This window comes from Styela clava, chromosome 9 (genome assembly GCF_964204865.1).
Source record: "Styela clava chromosome 9, kaStyClav1.hap1.2, whole genome shotgun sequence".
Classification (NCBI taxonomy): Eukaryota; Metazoa; Chordata; class Ascidiacea; order Stolidobranchia; family Styelidae; genus Styela; species Styela clava.
The window spans coordinates 10,861,172-10,883,042 of record NC_135258.1 but is presented as its reverse complement, the minus strand read 5'-3'; the positions used below and the strand labels follow the sequence as shown (position 1 = coordinate 10,883,042).

Genomic DNA, 21,871 nt, shown 5'->3' with positions numbered 1-21,871 from the left:
CCAGTTTTGAGCAAAGAGTTTTATTTTAAAAAAAAAGGAATTTCAAAATCAAGCAAAATTTCATTTTATGGCTGGTTTTGGTCCCAAAATGAAAAAAGCAAGGTAGCTGAAAAAAAAGAGATAAACATTGGCAGATTGATGGATCAATGAATTTTAATGGCTGCAAAACCCAAACAAACATGAAAAACAAAGCTTATAGTACATGTTACAAGCACTCCATGTCTATAGCACTTTTGTATAGAACAGTATATGGTTGGACTTGGATCTGTAATAATTTCTAATGATCAAAGATTTTAGATCTGCAAGGCAACAGAAGGAAAAAAAAAGGTCCTTGATTAGGAATTCGTCCAAGTAAATCCCTGATATTAAACAACCAAAAATAATCGATGAGAAAGAAACACTTTATGCCGCAACAGTTGGACAAATGACCAATTTCTTTTAACGTCAATGATATATAGTGAGAAGACAAAGAACTTGTTTCATCGGAGATTTGTCGAAAAAGAACTTAGCGTTATCTAAATTAAGTCTAAAATAAAAGTATCATGTTTAATAAATAGGTAACTACAAGAAAGACTGTATCACATATTTGAAGCTTTTGAGATAAGAGTATCTTATTTTAATAAAGCCTATCCATGGTGATGAATGCACTTTTGAAGTGATTGCCTAAAATGGCAGATTAGTTTCTTATTTCATGTAACCCCCGAGGAGTAACTTAGTATTTCAAAATCTCGCTTGTTTCAGTGGTTGATTATTCATATTTCACTACTTTAATAAAAACTAGACTGAAAAAGTAACAAACAGATCTATGATGGAGGCGGTGTTGTGTGTGTAGGTGATGAGACCTTTGGTGTTTGCGGTGGGCTTAAAATGTGAGGTTGTGGGTCGAGACCTCGCTGGGTGTAGAATAAAATATAGGCTTGTGACATCATCACATCTTCGATCGAACGTAGTTCAAGGTTTGAATCGTTACAGTGGACCCAAAATTCTGGAATGAAAATTGTATAAATTAGTGCAAGGAGAAATAGGATAGGCACAAGAGGTCAACCTTGCTATACGCATGTGCAATCAAGAATGAAATGTTGTTCAATACTGTACGGTGTCGTTAATAATATCACCACTTGTCTAAATATTAAATTAAAAAGGAAAATATTGTCATACTTTGTATGTATATCAATTCTGAAATGTGATATATTGATAAGTTTTCTTATACAAAGAGCGCCATTTGCCTTTACTGTGAAACAAGAAAAACAAGTACCTCCAATATCATTCCAACAGTTGGCAGTGTAATGACCTGAACCGAATCCGCGTCCATGGTGCATAACAACTGCACTAAGATCGTACATGTATTGTACTTCATTATTACAATCCTGGAATTCAAAACGTTTATATTATCATGATATAATAGCCAAAATTCAAAACTTAACTCTGAATATGTTCTAAAATACTATTTTTGAATAAAGAATAATTACTCAAACTGATAATTTTTTAAGCCAACTTAATGCTGAAAATTAAATTAATGAATCTAATCGATCACGATCACCTAAAATATCGTATTTGTTTTGGGCTTTTTAGCAGCCTGATTACAACTATGTAAACTATGCATAAACACAGAGATAAATCAGTACTTCCAAGAGTCGATTGTATCGCGCAAGTAAAGCAGAATTGCCAAATTCCAAAGTGTGGTCCATTTTTTTTTAAAATTCTGATGCAGAAAAAATTAGGCAAATAAATACTATAATACCACAACTCACATTTCCGTTATTCCAACAGTATGGTCGCATATCTAGTTCAGGCGGAAAATCCACATGAACAGCAATTTTTTCTCTGTGATTTCGTCCTATCCATCGAAATCTCTTCAAATGAAACCTCAAAACCTAGGAGAATAGACATTACCAGTAAACAGGCACTTGGCTTTGGATGGAACGGTATTTTTAAACTGCTTGAGTGTGGGTTGAAATTCTATAACCCATGGTAGTAGTGATATACCTTACCTGTGGCAATTCCAGTACTTTGAGCTGTTTCTCAGCTTCAGTGAGTTTTTGAGAATTTTTCCGAAATGGAGGTCTTTTCTTTTGTGTTGAACCTGGAAAATAAAGTCATGATTCAAATATAAAATCAGAGTTAACAGAATGGGTACAAAGTGAAAAAACGGTCTGTCCGGTCTAGGAATTGGCCAATACTAACTTCAAGTCAATTTGAGGGCCAAGTTGTATCTTGGTGGTTCCTTATTTGAATACTCTTTCATATCGAAGGTAAAATGTAAATCGTACTTATACAGAGAAATATACTTTTTAGCATGGCAATGTATGTTTGTTACTATTCTATCAGGCAAACCAGGAATTGCTTTATATCAGGGGGTTCTCAAATATACACAATCCACAGCCCCCATCAAATTACATCAACGCTAGTTGTGACTTCCTCCCTCGTTCAATAATTAAGGTCATTAAATCGAACAAATTACCGACAATTTACTTTAAATTGATGTAGTCATCGCAAAAGGTAACTAGTGAAGGCCAATGCCCCCAGGAGAGTGCCTAGTTCCAGAAACCCTGCTTTATATGATAAATTGCAACATTTCTCTGAACAAACTCGCATAAAAAATGGATATATTTTCTGACTACCTGCTACATCCGGATTTATGATAGGTGGTTGTTGAAAAAAATTGCACTTAGAACATCCATAAACTCTTCCTCCTTCCAATGTTTCCGGTGCAGTAAAATTCTGGAGCATTTCATGCAATGTACACGTGTCAACAGGCACAGGTGGAGCTTTGGAATTTGTTGAAGGCCGTCGTCTGCGGAGTGAATCAAAGGTTATTTGTCATTTGGCCTTATGATAGATTTCAAGCCAATACTGAAAGCTATGACAAGATGTAACTTTTTTGAGTATTTGGTTAATACATTAGTTAAATTAAAAAAGACAATTATATAAATAAGATTTTGGCCCCAAATCTTAAACTGAAACTTTTCGATCATGAAATATCAAATAATATGTGTTATCGTCCATTTCTCATACTATGGCGGAATTCGAAATACTTTGTCCTATCATATCTAACACAACATACTTGGTTGAATTAATCTTGTGATAACGTTCAGGAAATTCTAACGATAAATCCCAGAATGGTTCAACGGTTGATGAAACATGTCCACATTCCAGACATCGAACTCTGCTCTTTAATTGACCTTCAAAAACCTTTTGAACAACCTGAATGTCAAATGCATTTTTAAAATATATGCAAATATTGTTACGGTATTCTTGAAGCCATCGATATCATAAAAAATCACATTTCAACAACATCAATAAATCAATGAGAAACCACTTTCTATTGACACAAGAAATCATGGTTTAGGTTGGTTGATGAATAAAATTATTTTTATGGAATTCGGATATTTTTAGCGACCATAAATTTATACAATGTAGTGGTCAACGAGTATAGTCAAAACCAAATAATCTACTGTTCTGAATACATTTTCGAATATGGAATGTTGAATATATTCTAAATTGAATCATGTTAGACATTGGTCATGTAGCAGTCAAGGATTTTGTCGATAGATTGATCGGTATTCTATTTTTTAGGGTTGGCATTTGATAATATTTAGATTGAAGTTATTCTAATTTAAATAGCTATTGAGAATTTCAATAAGACAAGGAATATTATAATTTAAAATTGATTCGAATATAAACATATTTCTAGTCAAAATTTTGAATTATTATCATAGGGATTATAGCATTATAATGATACTAAAAAGAAGTAACAATTTCTGACAGAATCTCAGAAAGCCATAAGTTGACTAAACATTCTCAACAGGCAATTAAACAAGGTATGCATACACCAAATTATTTTTTCTTCAAAATTTTGTTAGTTAGGGTCAGGGAGTCTTAATCCAAGTTTGCAAGCCTAGAGTCGGAGTCGCTTTTTGAATGTCAAGATTTTAAGCCGAGTGTAAACTATCTTTGACTCCACAGAATTGTTTTAAATATACCTGGTGTTATCAACTTCTGGTGGACAGGAGTCATAAATCCAGAAGGTAAATTTTGAAAGCATGCACATGACAATTTTGTTAGATTATCATATTCAAAAAATTTACCTCCAGTATTCTAAGCACCGATTTATTTTCAGTATTTCGACATCTTTCCAGTTCTGACACAATCTTGTCGAGCAACTCACATAAAAACTCCTGAGCATCTTGTTGTGTATAACCCTTTTAGTATAAAATAAACTCAGTTATGATCGTAATTTGTACAAAAATACATGTGTCATACTGTTCCAAATGTTGTTTCTACCATTGTTGGGGTGGCTCGAGTCACAATTTTCGAAGACTTGAGACATCTAAGACACAGACTCTTCGTAGACTACCAGTAACACTCAACTCAGTGATTAGTTCGACTTCGGACTCTAATGACCTTTGATTCGACTTCACTCAGGGCTAAACACTGGTTGAGCTTATTCATAGTAAACATGTAAAACCCCAAAGAAACAAATGTAAGAAACTATTGTTCACTCTTCTTACAGCTATGTATCCTAACTATGTTTAGTCAGCAAAGAATTTTTTGCAATAAATCGTGATTTAAACTGACTAAAATCACCAAATTGACCAGAATTATAAAATCCAATTTTATCATCAAGCAAGCAAAGACGAATTAGTCATTGATGCAACAAAAAAAAAATTCCTCTACTATACAATTCAAATAGCTTTTATACGAACCCTGAATGATGGAATCAAACTCCAAACGGAATGTAAGAAGTGATAAGGAGACACCAGTTTCCATTTCCCGGACCACATCACTTGATACAAGTGATCTAGTTCATTACAAAGAGATAGAGAAGATGACCAAGGCTCAGATCCTGTCACTGATGATGGCGAGCGACAGTTGATTCTGCTGGGAGAGGGTGGCGATACAGGAGGCAAGGGTTCAGTAATGCTGTTCGATGACTGACCTCCGTTAAGACCTGATCAGAGAAATAAAACAGGTCAAATAATGAAGTTTTATGAAGTGAGGATATTACAGAGAATATGTACAATTAGTATAGAACAGAAAAAGTGAGCGTGTTGGCTCGCAGGTTACACACTTCGGATTCAAATCCCATTTCACCATCTCATCCATGGTGTTATAGATTTCTAGGCAATGCCAAATTGCAAAGATTCAGTCCTTCCAAAGAAGGTAGCTCCTCACATATAGTTTGGTATCAGTGGCAGATTCAATAAATTCAGATATTGGAGATTATCGTTACTTTAAAACTTGTCATTTCACAACAGAAGCTTTGTTTATTAATCAAATTTACATGGGAAATTTGGTTTGGAAAATCATGTTTTTGCGGTAAAATTGGTCCATTAAGATTCCCATTACACAATTTTTAAATAAAGAATACTCCTATACCTAATTTTATCCTTTATACTGGACCATATGTACCTCTTGTATAATAATCTCAAAATTCAATCAAAAGGCAAATATTGTTATATAACACAGTTACAATCTGGGTTCATTGATTGAATGAAAAATGGAAATTTTGCTATTAAAATTTCTGGTGAATTTACTATGATTTGAGAGTAATTTGACAAACCTGATCTAGCTCTATCTGAGTTTCTCACAGACAGTGGTGTTGGTTTATTCTGTTCGTTATAAAGTTCAACAGTAGTTCTTCGATTCATTGTACGTGCTGGTTTTGCTTGCGGTGTTGAAAACACAAAATTATCACTTATATTTTTAGTAGAAATTTCTTTCGAAACGAGGGAAAATGCTTCACGGAACTCTAGTTCCCTCAATGCAAGAAGACACAGTCTGAATTTCTGTAGGTGACCTAAAACCTGAATAGCAAATAAAGTTATTACTCTAAGCCAGTGTTTCTCTGAATTTTTTCTTTTGTAACCCACTTTTGTCGCACAAAAAATTATGTGGCACTTTCCATTTAATAATTAAAATGAGCTTTACCACTCAGTAGCATAAACAGCATCATCATTCAATGCTACTACAATCAAAGTTGAACTGATTTATCAATACCAAACAATTTTTAATAGGTTTGTGACCCACTTGAAAATGTAAACGAGCATTGACTCGCCAGTTTATTTTATATTCCGACAAAATAATGTGTTGCACAGGGAAAAAGGTTGTTTAATTGAGAAATGGGTATGGGTAATGGCAAATGTGTTAAGTATGAATAAATAGACAATTTAACATATTCTAAACAAGATTTATAATTTACAATTCCACTAACGAGGTTTGACTTTCAATAAGCCATTATTTATATAATTTTGACGAGTTAGTAACTTCGAAATACTCAATTATATATACCTGAATTATTGAATTCAAATAACAGGTGTTTCCCAAATTCCGTAGACCTGTGACACCAGGAATCAATGAAGTAACAGCTTTATTAGGTATATTATCATATAATGATGGCGGTCGGTAAGAATCCAGTCTTTTTCGTTCCTGTCTCGATCCGCTTGCACTTATTAGACGTCTAGTACGGTGTGATGTTTGTGCTGCGGCTTGCTGTTTCTTTCTCTTTTTTTGTTTATCTTGGATTGATCGAATCGAATTTTTTGTTGGTCGAGGCCTGAATAAAGGAAAATACATGAAAAAGCTAAAAATGCATGGAAACATAATTCAACTCACTTGTATGCAAGACTGAATTGAACAGGGAGAATGCCCATGTAGTAACTGCAATGGCCTAGCTCTTTGGGCAAGGTTTTTAGACCAGGGGCCAAAAATTTGCCCACAAAGACTGATGGGCCATGTACAGATGCGAGTGTGACTTAAAAAGTTACATTTTATGAACAATATTCACAGTGTTACAAACAATAAGCTTCGTGCCAAAACTAAATTTAATCGCAATCTCAAAAAATTCCTTGAGCTATTTTTCTGATAGAACGTCAAAATTTGGTTTTAGGTTGGTGGTGGAAGCATCAGTCGAGCCAGGTTTGGTCCGCGTCTGCTCAGCTGCTTACATGATATTGTTTGGACTAAAAAGAGTAGACATCATCCAATCCAAAAAATAACACAAAATATTTATTCCATATAATGAAGGTATTTATTTTCACATAAGTTACTAAGTTGCATACTTAGTTTTCTTTGGAACGATTCGTTTCCGTTTTGGTGGTGGATGTCTTTGTTTTATTAATTTTACAGATTGTTGCGGTTTTCTTTGCACAACTTTCTTTTTAGATGTCGTTGATGCTCTCTCTTTCTTTTTGTTAATTTTCTTTATTCGATCGCTGCGCCGACCGGACGGTCTTGGTCTGAGACTCATTTTTCTTTGTTCAGGAGAACCTTCTTCACCGAACTTTGGTTGCGAGGGTATATTTCTTTCTCTTTTTACTGTTGAAGTTCTATTTAAACTGCCAAAAATTTCCTTGTATCTGGAAAAAAAAATGCGATTTCTTTTCACAAAGGTACTGAGTGGGAATAATTAGGAAAAATGATTTAATTTTTAGGTGCTTTTCTTTTGTCAATAGGTCAAAGATGGCCAAAATAGAATATCTTACTAATGGGAATATATTTTAAAGGGGTATTTTCGAATATATTCTTGATTGAGCAATCAACATTAAATAAACAGAAAAATTTGAAAAAATCTTTGCAAATTTATAAAAATTAAATTGGGAGGTGCAGAGTATTCCAAAACAGGGAATTTTACAGTGGCAATTATCTTTTTAAACTATTCTTACATTTTTCAAAGCAATATTGCTTTATATACACATTGACTTGAAGCTTACTCATGCATGGAAAAACCGGCAAAAAATAATAGTATATAAACGATCTACACAATACCTTGCAGCCGCATTAGATCTTTTTGGTCTCGATAAAATATTCAAAGGAATCACAGGAACTTCAGTTACATCAGAATTTTCTTCCTCTTTTGTGACATCATCTTTGATGACATCATCAGTTAGCATGACATCAACAATAACATCTGCGGTCTCATTTACTCCAGGTAAACTCTCGTTAGATGACAAATGACATGATGATGCATCGGACATCGCAAATTCTTCATTATTATCGACGCTGGGTAATTTCATAACCTGCGATGTACTTTGATTGGAAGAAAAAGTCTGCGGCAAATAAGATATAACATCCGAGTTTGTAAGCGATATTTCAGTAATTTCAGATAATTCCGTCATATTCGATAATGATACATCCATTTGGATATCTTCTTCTATTAAAGGCAAGTCAGATTTTATATTTGGAAAATCACTAACATCAGTGTCCGTTGTATCTGATTTTGTATCCGATTCAGAATTTACAGAGATTTCAGGTAAAAGTAAATTATTCTCATCATCACTATCAATATGATGTGAAGAAGACAGCACCTTGATATCGGATTCCTTAGTCGGCAAAGAAATGAGCGGTTCAGATTGGCATGATTCTAAAAATGAATTAATTTTAGTACAGCAAAGTAATTTTCTATTGCTCAATACTGTGCGAAATATGCCACTTCGAAAACATTCTATTATTTCAGTTAAAAAAAGATGTGATATAACAATCTTTGTTAGTTATTTAGGCTTGGAAATTATGGCAAATCACAGCCCCTTCAATCAGTCCCGGTGCATAACTTTACAGCAGTAACGGACCGTACAGCAGTCACATGAACCCTCCTGTGATTCAGCTCAAATATAAAAAAATCTGTTACTATCTAAAACATTATATACCACCAATACCACCCGCTTTACTAATTTTTTGGATTTACTCAAATCGGAGTCGAGTGGACTCATTCAAAAGTAAAAGAGACTCCTCTCCAAGAAAAGTTACGAACAACTGAAATGACAAACAGTATACATTTATGGTGGAGCATTACAGGCCAGTTCAAGTCACTACGACATGGAAAACTGTTGAAAGAAGCAATTTTTCAAGCCAAAGATGGTGAGTTCAAGTCAATAATTAATTAGTGTTCATATCAAAATGGACAGACTATTTTACCTGTGAGATCTGGTGGTTCCATTACAATATCTGAGCTTTCAGTTTCAGTGTCATCATCACTACTTTCTAATGGGAACACAGTTTTTGTTCTTTTCCAATGAATATATCGAACCCATCGTCGGAATGCTTTTCGTTGTCTAACAAACCTAAGACAAAAGAATAATGCATAAAAAATTTGAAATAAAAAATTGTATACAATGAGAACGAAAAGAGAATATCGGTCAGAGACCGAAGACTTATCGATCGAAAGTTAGGGGATCCCCCAAAACAGCGTTCTTACTCCATAGTGACACCTTGTGTCCCATCACTAATTAATAACTCGCTAATTATACGACATAATTCATCCAAAATCAATAGGCTTCTGGTCCGACATATGATGAATGCACATGCAAAATCTGGAGCAGATTCAATCTCGCTTTCATGAGATATCGCGTGCATCTAACAGACGAACAGATAGACAAATACCTATCAACATACTTACCGATTGAAATCGATAAGTAATTATGTGGAATATATCTCTTCTCTTAATAGTAATCTCTTATATAATCTTCTCTTTAAATACTAATTTTGTTTGAAATTTAGTACACTGATTGTAATAAGTGTTTAAGGTTATTTTTCGAATAGTCTTTGAAATAGCAAAAATAATTGGTGTAATATGATTAACCATATAACACGTAGAATGATGTTGCTGTTCTAAAACCGAAAATTTACTAGCTTGTTGCACAAATAACTTAAAATAGGCTGTGTTGGTGCCAAGGTAACTAGACTTCTTCCTTGACTATTAACTCATTTGGTATTACTAATGAACACGATGGATATCTTAACTTCATTGATTATTGACTTTTTGATAACAGAGGTAAGGCGAAAGAGTAACAACCAACCTAGAATGCCAAATAGCAGTGAAAAGTCTGTCATCTCTGTCTAATTGTTCTTGTTGCATTTGTCTTCTCATTTCAACATCAACTTGTTCAGTGATCATTGCTGACCTTAAAGTATGACCACTGCGAGTTGTTCCAGTGAAGTTTTGGTATCGAATGGCCTGGATGAGAATATATGAATGTTGGTGATCGTGAATTTAAATAATTTATATGGGTGGGTCGAAATTACTTGGTAGTTCATTTACTAATCACGATCTAAATTGAATTTATTATATTGATAATCGTGAAGTTTATATGTCGTTTTATAGAGAGTTATCTGAAAAGTTGCTGCCAAATACTTGCCATTGTCATATAAAATTATATAATCAGGTCGGGTGGGTTTTGTGGGTTCAAAAGTCTATGTATCAAAGCGATGGTTGGACTGAAATATGTTGGCATTGCAGATAAAAATCTTGGGTGCTCCCGAAGTATGCGAACCAAGATGGCGGACATCGGAACGTAACATGGGCAACAGGTTAGGGTTAGGCGATAATTTTTTCCAATTTTCCTTATTTTAGTCCTATTATCAGTTCGAAGACTAGTCAAGAGCCTCCCGTAGTATTTATACATAAAATTATGGCCTAACCCTAACCTAGTACACATATTACATTCCGATGTCCGCCATCTTGGTTCGCATACTTCGGGAGCCCCAAATCTTGAGTTTAGATTCCATGGCAATCACCTCCCCCAAGGTGTAATAAGTTGGTAAGGTAATGCCAAACCAGAAACATAGTAGTTATCCTTCATTTCAGAGTTGCTTATAGAAAGCCTTGTTCAGATTATTTTATATAATACATTCTGACATGTCTCATGATTTTACTACATAACACATCAAATCAAAAATAATAAATGAGGTGAAATTAAAATTAGTTTGACATCTGGAAACGTAAGGAAAAAAACTTAACATGTCTGCAAATTGCAATACTATAAAAAAATTTTCTACTTCTTCTCTGGCAAAATCACAAAATTTGTTTAGCAGATTTTACTAAAACAAATTTCCAACAAAGATTCAATCACGAATCCGTTCTATCTATAGTACATATATGAAATTGCGTTCTGATTTTATTAATTCATATAATATCTTCCGGTAGAGCATTAAATTAAAATTTATCTTAACGACATTACTCCTTCCAATTTCTTACCAAAAGAGTTTCTCTGAGGACTTTGATGTCACTGGAATTATTATCATTAAGCACATAATCATCACATTTATAACAGAAAACATACAGTTCATTGACATCGATAACCAGTGGATGACCAGATTCTTGAAAATGTGTTAGGGCGTGTTCTTTTATAAACCTGCAAAACAAAATTTTTTACATTACATATATTCAGTACCACGTATTCTTGTTTATTTGTTACAAATACAATAGGCGCAATGGCCAAGTGGTAAAGATGCTGAAGTAATATTACTGATTAAAAATCTTGGGTTCAAATCCTATGTATGACACCTTACTCAGACTGTAATAAATTGGATAGGCAATGACGAATTGCAAGGAATCTGGTCCTTCCAAAATATCATAGGTTCTTACCTATCGGATGCTTATACAGAGCCTTGCCCAGAGAGGTGTATAAATAGGTCGAATAAAAAAACAATATGCCTATTTAATATTATATGGAACTAAATAAGTTTGAGAAAGCCTTTTTTTAGACAGTAGTGCTCAAACATTTCTTTATTATGTATACACGTACACGTATACACGTATTTCCAACATGCTTTATAAATAAAACATACTTTCGCCTTACTATCTGTTATTCGTAGCTTATTGTTAGCTAGTTATTTTTGAGGTGGGGCATGAGACTTGGGATTTTCTAAAAAGGGGGCTCGGCTCAAAAATCTTGAGAACCACTGTTTTAGAGCATAACCACTCGTTTAATATAGGACAAATTGACCTTTTGTTTTATAACCAATTTAATACCAGGTGAAAGTTCATCCTTATATTTTCATGATTTGATATCTTATGTCTGGCCCAAACTTGATTTAGTATAACAAACTAATATTTGGTAATAGCCAGCTTAGCAATTACAGTATTGGAGAACTTTCTTAAAGCTTAGTCACAACTGGCCAAAACTAACGGAAAATTCTGATGTCATATTATGAGTGAAAAAGAGGGCTCCAAAGACAGATATAATTTCCTGACGCGAGCAGATGAATTATCGAACAAATACAATTGTCTGACATTTGTAAATTTGTTGATTTCGAACCCAGTTGTATGAACACATTCACATACAATCATTTTGAAATACATTCCTTTATCAAATAGAAATTTTATCTCACTTACCAAATTAATGAAATAAATATATACAAATGATGAATGTATATAAATTCAAATGGCAAAAAAAATTAGAGCTTTCATGCAGTTGATTGATCATTTAGGAATGCTAATATCTGGTCCATCTATGTCCGAAAGCAATAAGTTAATAATTTATTCAAAAGTATATAGGATTGACTAAAAACATTGATGATACAAGACCTTATTAATGTGCTGAGTACAAAGACACAAAACAGGAAATATATCTCTCTACTCTTGAGTGAGTTTCTATCATGTGCGAGTGAGCTTGTGAATTTGCAGAAGTAAAATTTGTGTTATTGAAACTAATTGACGCAACAGGGATATCGAAAAATAACAACATATCACAGTAAAACATACAGAGTGTAGGCTTCAGATACGTACCTGCCGCATGCTACATTCGGGCAACTTAGACACGCCCATACAGATTCTGTTGTGAAGCATGTTTCACATAACCATCGCTGAGGATTCACAATCGAATGTCGTTCTCCAATTCGAATCTTTCGAATATGCTTACAATTACAAATGCTCAATTCATAACCAGTTGTCAACCGAAAATTTGTACATCTCGCCAGATAATTTTCTTCTTGTTTAACAATTGTATCTCCACCCTAAATAAATTTCAATAATTATAGATATGTTCGTGTTATTATTATAGAATTAATATACATGGAATTATAGGTACCTTTGTGCACGGCTTGGCACCTTTGCAACCACCTTGCAACTTCAAATTCTGATTATCAGATTTAGATCCTCGTTTTGGGGAAGATTTATCGGCATTTTGACGTGGTGATGGCATACGAACACTGCTAGCGTTGTTTTTCATTACAGATCTGTGTTTTGACGTCAACTAAGTTAGTCAGAAGTTTCAACAGCTGCACAATATAAAAAATGAAGTAAAACATTCAACATAGTATAAAAATAATACAGTACAGCACACTTTCCGAATTCCAAGAATGTCCCGTCATTTGGTTCAATAAAACAAACACTCCATCTGTCTCACAAACGAGGGCCGTCTAACACAATGATAGAGGTGCCATATGGCGTCATGTGTGCCCCGATAATAATGTAAATTAATCGTGGCCGTCGCATGATCAAAATTGCTGTTTTTGCTAAAAACTCTCGAATGCCACGGTAGAAAGTTTTTCCTTCTGATTCCTTATTATTTTTTCCAGAGGAATTCAACAATGACGTTTTTAGATTGCGCTTCTCTGTAGTTTTTTGCCCAATTTCATTTTAACGTATATTGAGGGACAACAATGTCCAGACGTCCTCGAAAGGAGAAGTGTTTGTTCATCCGCAAAATGGGATTCTTTGGAACGAGACAATGTCTCTCGATCTGTTTAGTGTGCCGTATTTTAGTAGTAAATGCCTCTATAACTAATTCGTTTTACATCTATCGTAACAATGTGAAAATCTTAGTTTAGTTTTTCAACAGCCGTGCTGATTGTGTAATGTAAATTACTCTATAATTTATGTAGAACATCAATTTTATATAAATGGCCGTATGTGAACAATATGTTTGGCAAATACGGAAATCCTGCTGTCCACTTCCCAAACCACAGAACCAACAACATCTGATTCCTCAAGCGGTCAAAGAAGAACTTATCAATACAATAACACAAGACTAACAAACTACTGAACTACAAGATGCTATCTGTTTTAGAATAATGTTCTTCTGTTTATTTTTAAGCAGTTAGTAGGCTAGGCTATTTCATTACTAGGTTAGTACCATAGAACCTTCAAAAATGGCATGTTTTGACACCTGGCTGCATTTACAGATTTGGGTATTGCTGAAATTAATTGCACTTGTAAGTTTTAAATCAGGTACATAGGCTACCCATATTAATTTGAAAAAAACTATACTTAACAATAAAGATTACAGCATTTTTACAAGCACGAAACGAACCATGGGTATCAACTTATGACATCTAAATACCAGGATACTAGGATATCACAGCAACGTCACCACGCTTCTGCAGCTGGATTTGCCTATTTTTGAGCTGAGTACTGGAGTAGTAACTGGCTTGCAGGGTAAGGTATACCAAGTCGATCTGTCAAAATTCATGGCATTCACATCTAACATATAGATTCATTAACAACATTACGCAAATGACCGAAATTCCGCTCTAACTGCAATGAACAAAGCATTGAACGCGGGCAACGACTTCCTTCGCCCAACCATCTCCAGCAAAAATAACTCTGTATGGTGACGTCACCTGTCATGCTCCAGTAGTCCCATTATCTTTCATTTTTTCTCTTCTCTCGTTTGTAGGAGAGAATAAATTACCAGACAAACGTGGATGAGCGTGGGCACGTGATAAATGTTTGACGATGAGCAAACTTGCCAGGGCGGTGCTTGGTTTCTCAAAGGGTTTGTTGCGTAATAATTTTCTCGCCGAGGTGCTTCCCGAATAAAAAGGTCCAACGGGCATTTTGAGAAGGGGTGGAAATGACAAAATGATGCAAGCAGTTAGTCATAAGTAAGAAATACGAATTTACATCCACTTACGCTCACTGCAATTGAAGCATGCTTTTTCGGTGAGTCACCAAATCACGAATTAATGAAAACAAAACTTACCAACATTTCCATAATGAAAACTGATAATAACCGGCCGACAAGTCAACTACTGTAATATACCTGTATGTAGTTAGCAGCAATGCCATTAAAACGTTTATGACATAACAATGAAATTGATCTTTCATTTCTCATAATTAGTCTTATTACAGATGTTCTTTTTCGGTGGAATATGAACCAACGAGAGTCCCGGAATGTTTTGGGGGTATACGAGAACTAAACGCTACTTTGAAGTTCTTTTCTCGCATACATTGCTTTCGGAAAAAACGAATCCGTGTTTTCGCACATGATTTCCATAAAATCAAGTACCAGTAATCGCATCAGTCCTGATATATTCTGCATTCGCAATGCTCAACACTATGTAATAATGACTCACTGAAGCAGACGTGTTTTTTTCCGATTAAGAATATAAGATTCGATCCATAACTAAATGGATAGGTTCCCATATTTATCTCCGTGTAGCAGACAATAAGCATTTGGTGTAGAGTAGAACCACCATCTTCTCAGTTCTCACACGGTGGCTCAAGTTGGTCATGTATTTGTTTCAGGTGTATAGACTTCATGTAGGTGTTACCGAGCAGTTTCCATCTCCAATTTGACGCCCAGTGACCGTATTCGGCCATCCCTAATTTGACTATTTTGCTACCACCACTACAGACTGCGAAGAGTCCAGCTGCGAGCCGTGTATGATTATCACAGGCGCTATGATACCGTAACGCTTAGCATCGTGCGCACCAAAGACCATATGTACCTTTGTATGGATGGCCTATATTTGGAATTGAAAGAGATGTCGGGTAAGACACAAAATTTAAAGATCACGATGTTGTTGCAAGTGTCCTTGGACCCGTCTGCCGCAGCTTATGTTAATTTTTTATTTTACTTGCATAACTCAGATATAAACTCAATAATTGAGACAAATTTTTCCTTTTGACTGAGTTTTTGTTTGCATTGCCAGGAGCGTGAAAATACGGTAGCCTACCGGTACCGTACTGAATTAGGATCTGATGGTGAAGGAAGCTATGGATGTTTCCACGAGCATCAATTTCCATGTTTCTTTCCGTAATGCAGTAATACCTAATGGCCTATCGGCAATGAGTTAATATTGACAGATTGACGTAACAATTAAAGCTGTAAAGTTAGTGAGGCCACTCAGACACTTGTTTCGCTCAGACAGATATTCAAGAATGTTAATACAGTAATACTTGTTTGACAAATAATGAAATACAAAAATACCAGATTGCTTTCTTACATCACTGCGTCTGCATGGAGGACTGAGAGATAGACATATTGTGCCCAACTATCTTTACTATATTTACAGATAACTGGATAGGGGCGTAATCGTCAAGGCACTCGCTTCTTTAGATCCAGGTATCTATTTTCACCATGCCTGTCTCATTTTACAGTTTTACTCTTGTCCTCTTGTTCATGCAATTCTAGTAGTCTGTTAGTGGTCATGAAGAACTTTCATATTCTGTATTTTATTATATATTAGTTTTGCCAATAAAGTCATATCTTTTTTTTTAAATATGGATTGTTGAAGTCAATATAAACATGAGATTACAAAACTTTTTTTAGAAAAATTATTGATTGACTGGTATTAAGGTATACTTAAACTTCCTCAAAATTTGAAACTCAACAATACTACAATATGACAACATTAACAAAAGAACATGTGATGAATTGCATGTTCTCAAAATGGTATTCACAATTTTCAGACATCACAATAAAAAGGTAGGAGTTGATGAAATCTTATTTTATTTAAAATGTCTTTGGCTATGTCAAGAGTTACACTATTACGACGTATCTTTCCGCGGTTCTGTTCGAAATCAAAAATGCTGTCTAGTGCAAGGCATATGCATATTGTTGACAAGGATCAGGATAATGTCAGATATGCTCATTTGAAACATCGGAGTTTACTTGAACTCGAAGGACGGGATGTTACCAATTTTTTACAAGGGATTATAACCAATGACGTTGAACTTCTCCCTGAAATGAAATGCATGTATGCAATGATTTTAAACCAACATGGACGCATTATGCATGATATTATGTTATATCATCAACAACACGACACAGAAAACAAAGTCCTTCTTGAATGTGAGTCGTCAAATTCCGAAAGTATCATTAAAATTTTAAAATTATATAAACTGAGAAAAAAACTGAGTATTACACCCAGAGATAATCTATCGGTGGTGCAGGCAATGTCTGGAAATTCTTTTCATATTTCTCCACAGTTCAGCAATGTAGTCACTTCTGCCATTGACCCGAGGGTCCCAATGCTCGGGCATAGACTGGTGGTTGAAAATATGTCAGAAAGTGACTCTGCATTAATTAACATGGATATTAATGCATATCATCATAAAAGACATTACATTGGTGTTCCAGAGGGTCCGTTAGATTTGCCACCTGGAACTTGTCTGCCCTTGGAATGCAATCTTGATTTTATGAATGGTGTCAGCTTTCATAAAGGATGTTATATTGGTCAAGAGCTCACAGCTCGTACCAAATTCACCGGTGTCATTAGAAAACGACTTGTTCCTGTGAGCATAGAAGGAGAAGGATCTATTGAATCTGGGTCTTCAATATACACAGAGAAGAGAAAAAGTGCAGGAAAGTTTCGATCAATGCATTCTGATGGTAAAGTAGGTCTTGCATTAGTGAGACTGAACTACTCAGGAGAGACACTTTCTTCAAAAGATGGTCAGCTAAAATTTCGATGTCATATTCCAATGTGGTGGCCATCTGAAGATGGCACTGAATTTTCTGACGGAGTTTGTGGCCCAGCAACAGAGGAAAACATATGATCTTTTTATTTCGATTTAACAAATATTCATCTATTTTTTGCTTACATTTATCGCTTTTTAATCTCTCGTATTAATTTGAATTCAACAGTTCTTTGATTTATTTTTCGAGGATTCTTTTAAATTATATAGTGAATTTGATTTATACTAGATGCAATGTAAATTAGTTTTTGACATATATCAGTAAATAACACTAAATTTCCTAATATAATTTAACTATTAGATTGAAATTCATAATTTTCAGGCTATTGAACTCTTAATACTGAATATGTTGAAGAACTGTAATTGTTCACTTCAAATGTGTTTAATAATCGATGGCTGTCATTTGTGGATTTTTGTTTTTTAGCTTTATTATACCATTGCCGGATGATTTTGTTGAATATTTGCAAAAAGATGGTCCATTGATATTACCAAAAGGTGCTGATTTAAGTATACAAAGTAATTTCGATGATAATGAAAATTGGTCAGATGAAGACGAAACACAAAATGAAAATGAGGTTTGAAGATTTTCTAAGATTTCGAATCTGTGATATTCTTGCCTTTGTAGGGACGCCAAATTCAGTCATAATTTGAAAAAATGGATTCATAATTATCCTAACTTACTAATTCAGAAGATTTATTACAAAAAAATTCTGGTATATGTATATATTATATACCTATTTCAAAATATACCAGTACTGGGATTGCAATATTTTTGCTTGGAAATATTGGATTGTGGTTTATATACTTATGGAGAAGCAATTGAAGAAGACAATTGTTGTTTACAGGCACCTCAATTCACTGCTCTTCTGGAACAAATCAAAGAAGTTTTAGAGAAATTAAATTGGAAATCATTTCCAAAATTGAATTGGAGTTCACCCAAAGATGCTATTTGGATAACATCGAATAATAGTTTGAAGTGTAACACTCCAGGTGACTTTATGTTTTTATACCCTTTTCATGAAATAGGGTTGTTATTGAATACACCACTATGTCTGGAAAAACTTGAAACTAGGTTTGGCTACTTCCTTGTTACATTCTGTCTGAGGACAATGGTCCTGATTGACCCTTAGCCATTATTGCCAACATAGATGAGGCTTACTACTAGCATTTTTGCTTCTGCTTGTTACAGAATGCCTGATGCCAAAACTTGGGCAGTTAATGTTAATTGTTGTTGAAAATATTTTCAAACTTTTCACTGATTGCGTATCATGCCGACACAAATATTATTACATCAAAGAGGAACTATCAATTAGAATCTGTTCGATTTATTCCTATGATGCACTCGAATCACCTTGCTCATTTGTTTAATAATTATAAACAATCTTCGTACAGCAATATATTTTTTAAAGTGTGTCCAAATATCAGAAATTAGAGTTCAAAATACTGCTTCGTGAAATTGAATTCTTTTCTATATTTATTGTTTTATCAGGTGACATCATTTTACTTATGAAAAGTTCCGACTTCATCACTTACGATTTGACATCTCCATTTAAACTATGTACTGATGATTCAATACCAGATCCACAATTCCAGAAAGAAGTAAGATTTTAATCTTTTATAATTTGTTCAAAATTATATATATGTCGTTCTTTCCGCCAGAAGGGATGTTCACACCCGAATTGTATGTTTTCTGGAATTTTATTCAATTTAAATTAGAATATTTTATTGAGATTTATATTACATGATATTGACATAAATCATGTTCCCACTGCAAGGATGTCAAATTTTAATAATCTGATTATTAAATTAGATTAACAATTTCAGCATCAGCATCAAATCAGCAATTTCCAAGCATCGGAATATTGATATCAGCAAATATTGTCATAAATATCATGCATGTATAATGCATCCTATAATTGTTCTTTTTTTTTTATCATTATTGTAAACTGTTTGTCTGAGGAAGTCTGCCTTTGGTCAGATGGAACAATACAAAATAAAATTTATGAAAATGTGATCCAAAATAAAACCGTATCTTTTTTCTTATCAGATTTATTAAATATTTTCAGTTGGTTTTGAGGAAATGGGCAAACTTAGTACCTGGAATGGAATTCAGATGTTTTGTACGAAACCACAAACTCATTGCTGCGTGTCAGAGACATCATCAACAATATTATGAATATGTTGAAAGCCAACAACAGTCTTTACCTGTAGAAATTTGCAGATTTTTTCAAGAAAAAATTCAACATAAATTTAATAATTCTAATTGTGAGTATCTTGTAAAAGAAAATGATTGAATGAAATATAAAGTGTCTAAAAATGATTTATTATGTTACAGACTTGACAATCATTATTAAACCAATGATCACTTTGTGTGAGTGCTACAAATCTGAATCTCATGAAGGATTAGAGAATGCCAATATGCCATAACCATTGGCAAAATTTTACATTACTATTCTCTCTAGTACCTGTGTTATTTTAATGATTCAAAAGTACTGAATAACCCAATTTTTTTTAGATGTTGTTGACATCTACAAGAAGAGAGATGTGAGTATTAATAGATTTAACTAGATCATTGTTCTTAGAAAATATATTTTTCAGTTTCGGATTTCTGAATTGGTAAATTAGATGATCATGATGTAATATAGGAAATATGGTATTCCCGAAGTATGTGAACCAAGATGGCGGACATATAGCTTATGCTTTTTACCTTGATGACTAGACTTAGGTTGATTAAGAATTTAGGTTAAATTCATTCATTTACTAACTCTAGTTGTGTTTGCAATTGCTTTCTATGTTTTGCTGTTATTTTCTCAGTAATGAACCAGACCCATTTTATTGTTTCATAGTAAACTGTCGAATGTGCTCACTTAATGACCTACAAACAACATTTTTCTTGTTTCAGGGAAAATTCTGGATAATTGATTTTAATCCTTGGGGTTCAATGACAGATTCATTACTGTTTACATGGGAAGAATTGAACTCTTTTGTGCAATCACAATTAACTGAAGAAGATTGTCCCATTATTACACCAGGTATATTATTGTATTTTTCATAAGAATTTGCTGGATACAAGGTCATGTGCACATAAATAAAATCGAACAGTTTAGTCAGAAAAAACATTGTTTTATTTTTAGATGGTGAACCCATTGGAATGTTCAGATTTGCTAAGAGAGATGCAACAATGCAACCAAGTGAAACGCTGAGTTATAGAATGCCACAAGATTTCCTAGATTTAAGTCGCGGTGAAGACGCAACAAAACTAGTTGATTTTTTAAGAATGGTAAACTAATTTTGAATTTACTCAGCAGTGATTGAATGTGGTGGTGTGTTCCTAACTACTGTTTCTGCGGACTTCCTGAAGTATGCCCACCAAGATGGCGCACAACCTGAACTCCGGTTGTGTACCAGTTTAGGGTTCAGGTTGTGCGACATCTTGATGCGCATACTTCAGGAGTACCGTTTCTGCTCTATGCCTTTGTGTAGGTGCACCCATATTGCACTAGTGGCAAGGATACTGTGATAAAAATCAAAGCAGCTATAGCTTTGTGGTTCAAAGGTTAAATTAAACTTTTAACAAATTTTATGCTGTAATGTTTTTATGACTGAACCCAGAATTTCTCAGACAAGCAGTTCACATTTGTTTTACAAATTATGGGTGTTTTGGCCAGGAATATAACAGAATGAATTTGTGAATGTCTCATGCAGCATTATTCAATATTACTACCTAAGTTTATTGTACAGTAGTTAGCCTAGTTAGGAATGCTAACACCTGGTATAGTCTTTTTTCTGAAAAAGGGTATTTAATGTGATCTGTATCAGCTAGATTTCATTTCTTTCTTTCACTGTGGAATTCAAATATTTTCCAGAAAATTCAAAATGAAAACGACGATTCATCATCTGATGATGATGAACCTTGGCAGTTACCTGCTTCCAACTCAAACACTTGAACAGATAGCCAATTCCAATGATGATTAGGTGTTATGGAAAGCCGATGTGAAATTGGCATGATCAATTGATCTGGTGCTTCTGTTGGATGTTGCCTACATGGCATGGCAATGTGATAGGCCAAAATAGTTCGAATTAAATTTTTGTGCGCATAATAAAATTTTGTAATACTTCTTTTGTAAACGGATATAGAACAAAATGTCAGGAGACTGAACAAGATTCCGCGATAGAATTCAATAAAAATATGCAGATATCGATATGGTTGAGTTTGCTCAAAGTATAAATCTTGCTGTTGACTTTACTGTATACCCAGTGTTGTACCTCTGCTCAATGCGTGTTGTACGCCCAATGCATTTTTCACCGCTTGTTAGGACTGTCATCTTCTGGCGAGTATCAAACTAGTTGCGTGAAATTTACTTTTTACTTGGGAAGAATTGAACTTCTTTGCTCAATCACAATTGACTGAAGAAGTTTGACCCCAGTCCATGCTTCCTAAAACAAATA

At 34.2% G+C, this 21,871-nt stretch overlaps 3 protein-coding genes across 5 annotated transcripts; 2 read left to right on the top strand and 1 right to left on the bottom strand.

The window, feature by feature from the left end:
• Positions 1 to 135: 135 nt before the first annotated feature.
• On the bottom strand, positions 136 to 14,741 carry LOC120338725 (ubiquitin carboxyl-terminal hydrolase 44-like). 2 transcript variants are annotated; one of them, XM_039406647.2, is made up of 18 exons: positions 14,634 to 14,741; positions 12,807 to 12,996; positions 12,506 to 12,732; positions 10,973 to 11,129; positions 9,795 to 9,952; positions 8,914 to 9,059; positions 7,768 to 8,362; positions 7,062 to 7,358; positions 6,292 to 6,556; positions 5,564 to 5,807; positions 4,707 to 4,951; positions 4,089 to 4,202; positions 3,065 to 3,204; positions 2,622 to 2,794; positions 1,992 to 2,083; positions 1,752 to 1,874; positions 1,256 to 1,367; positions 136 to 985 (listed from the first exon to the last, which is right to left on the bottom strand). In XM_039406647.2, the coding sequence occupies exons 2-18, from the start codon at positions 12,945 to 12,947 to the stop codon at positions 804 to 806; spliced, it is 3,411 nt and encodes a 1,136-aa protein (XP_039262581.2). In that variant the 5' UTR covers positions 12,948 to 12,996; positions 14,634 to 14,741; the 3' UTR covers positions 136 to 803. The 2 variants fall into 2 exon arrangements, with proteins under 2 accessions (XP_039262581.2, XP_039262583.2); XM_039406649.2 differs by having other exon boundaries at positions 14,703 to 14,724.
• On the top strand, positions 14,443 to 21,630 carry LOC120338727 (translation initiation factor eIF2 assembly protein-like). Of its 2 annotated transcripts, none has more exons than XM_039406653.2 (9): positions 14,443 to 14,604; positions 17,847 to 17,997; positions 18,268 to 18,412; positions 18,912 to 19,021; positions 19,489 to 19,687; positions 19,938 to 19,966; positions 20,325 to 20,454; positions 20,557 to 20,702; positions 21,289 to 21,630. In XM_039406653.2, exons 1-9 carry the CDS (start codon positions 14,582 to 14,584, stop codon positions 21,367 to 21,369), a joined length of 1,014 nt encoding a protein of 337 aa, XP_039262587.2. In that variant the 5' UTR covers positions 14,443 to 14,581; the 3' UTR covers positions 21,370 to 21,630. The 2 variants fall into 2 exon arrangements, with proteins under 2 accessions (XP_039262587.2, XP_039262586.2); XM_039406652.2 differs by lacking the exon at positions 14,443 to 14,604 and adding an exon at positions 16,272 to 16,430 and having other exon boundaries at positions 21,289 to 21,619.
• On the top strand, positions 16,428 to 17,846 carry LOC120338728 (iron-sulfur cluster assembly factor IBA57, mitochondrial-like). Its single transcript, XM_039406654.2, has one exon. The coding sequence runs from the start codon at positions 16,463 to 16,465 to the stop codon at positions 17,501 to 17,503; it is 1,041 nt and encodes a 346-aa protein (XP_039262588.2). The 5' UTR covers positions 16,428 to 16,462; the 3' UTR covers positions 17,504 to 17,846.
• Positions 21,631 to 21,871: the final 241 nt, after the last annotated feature.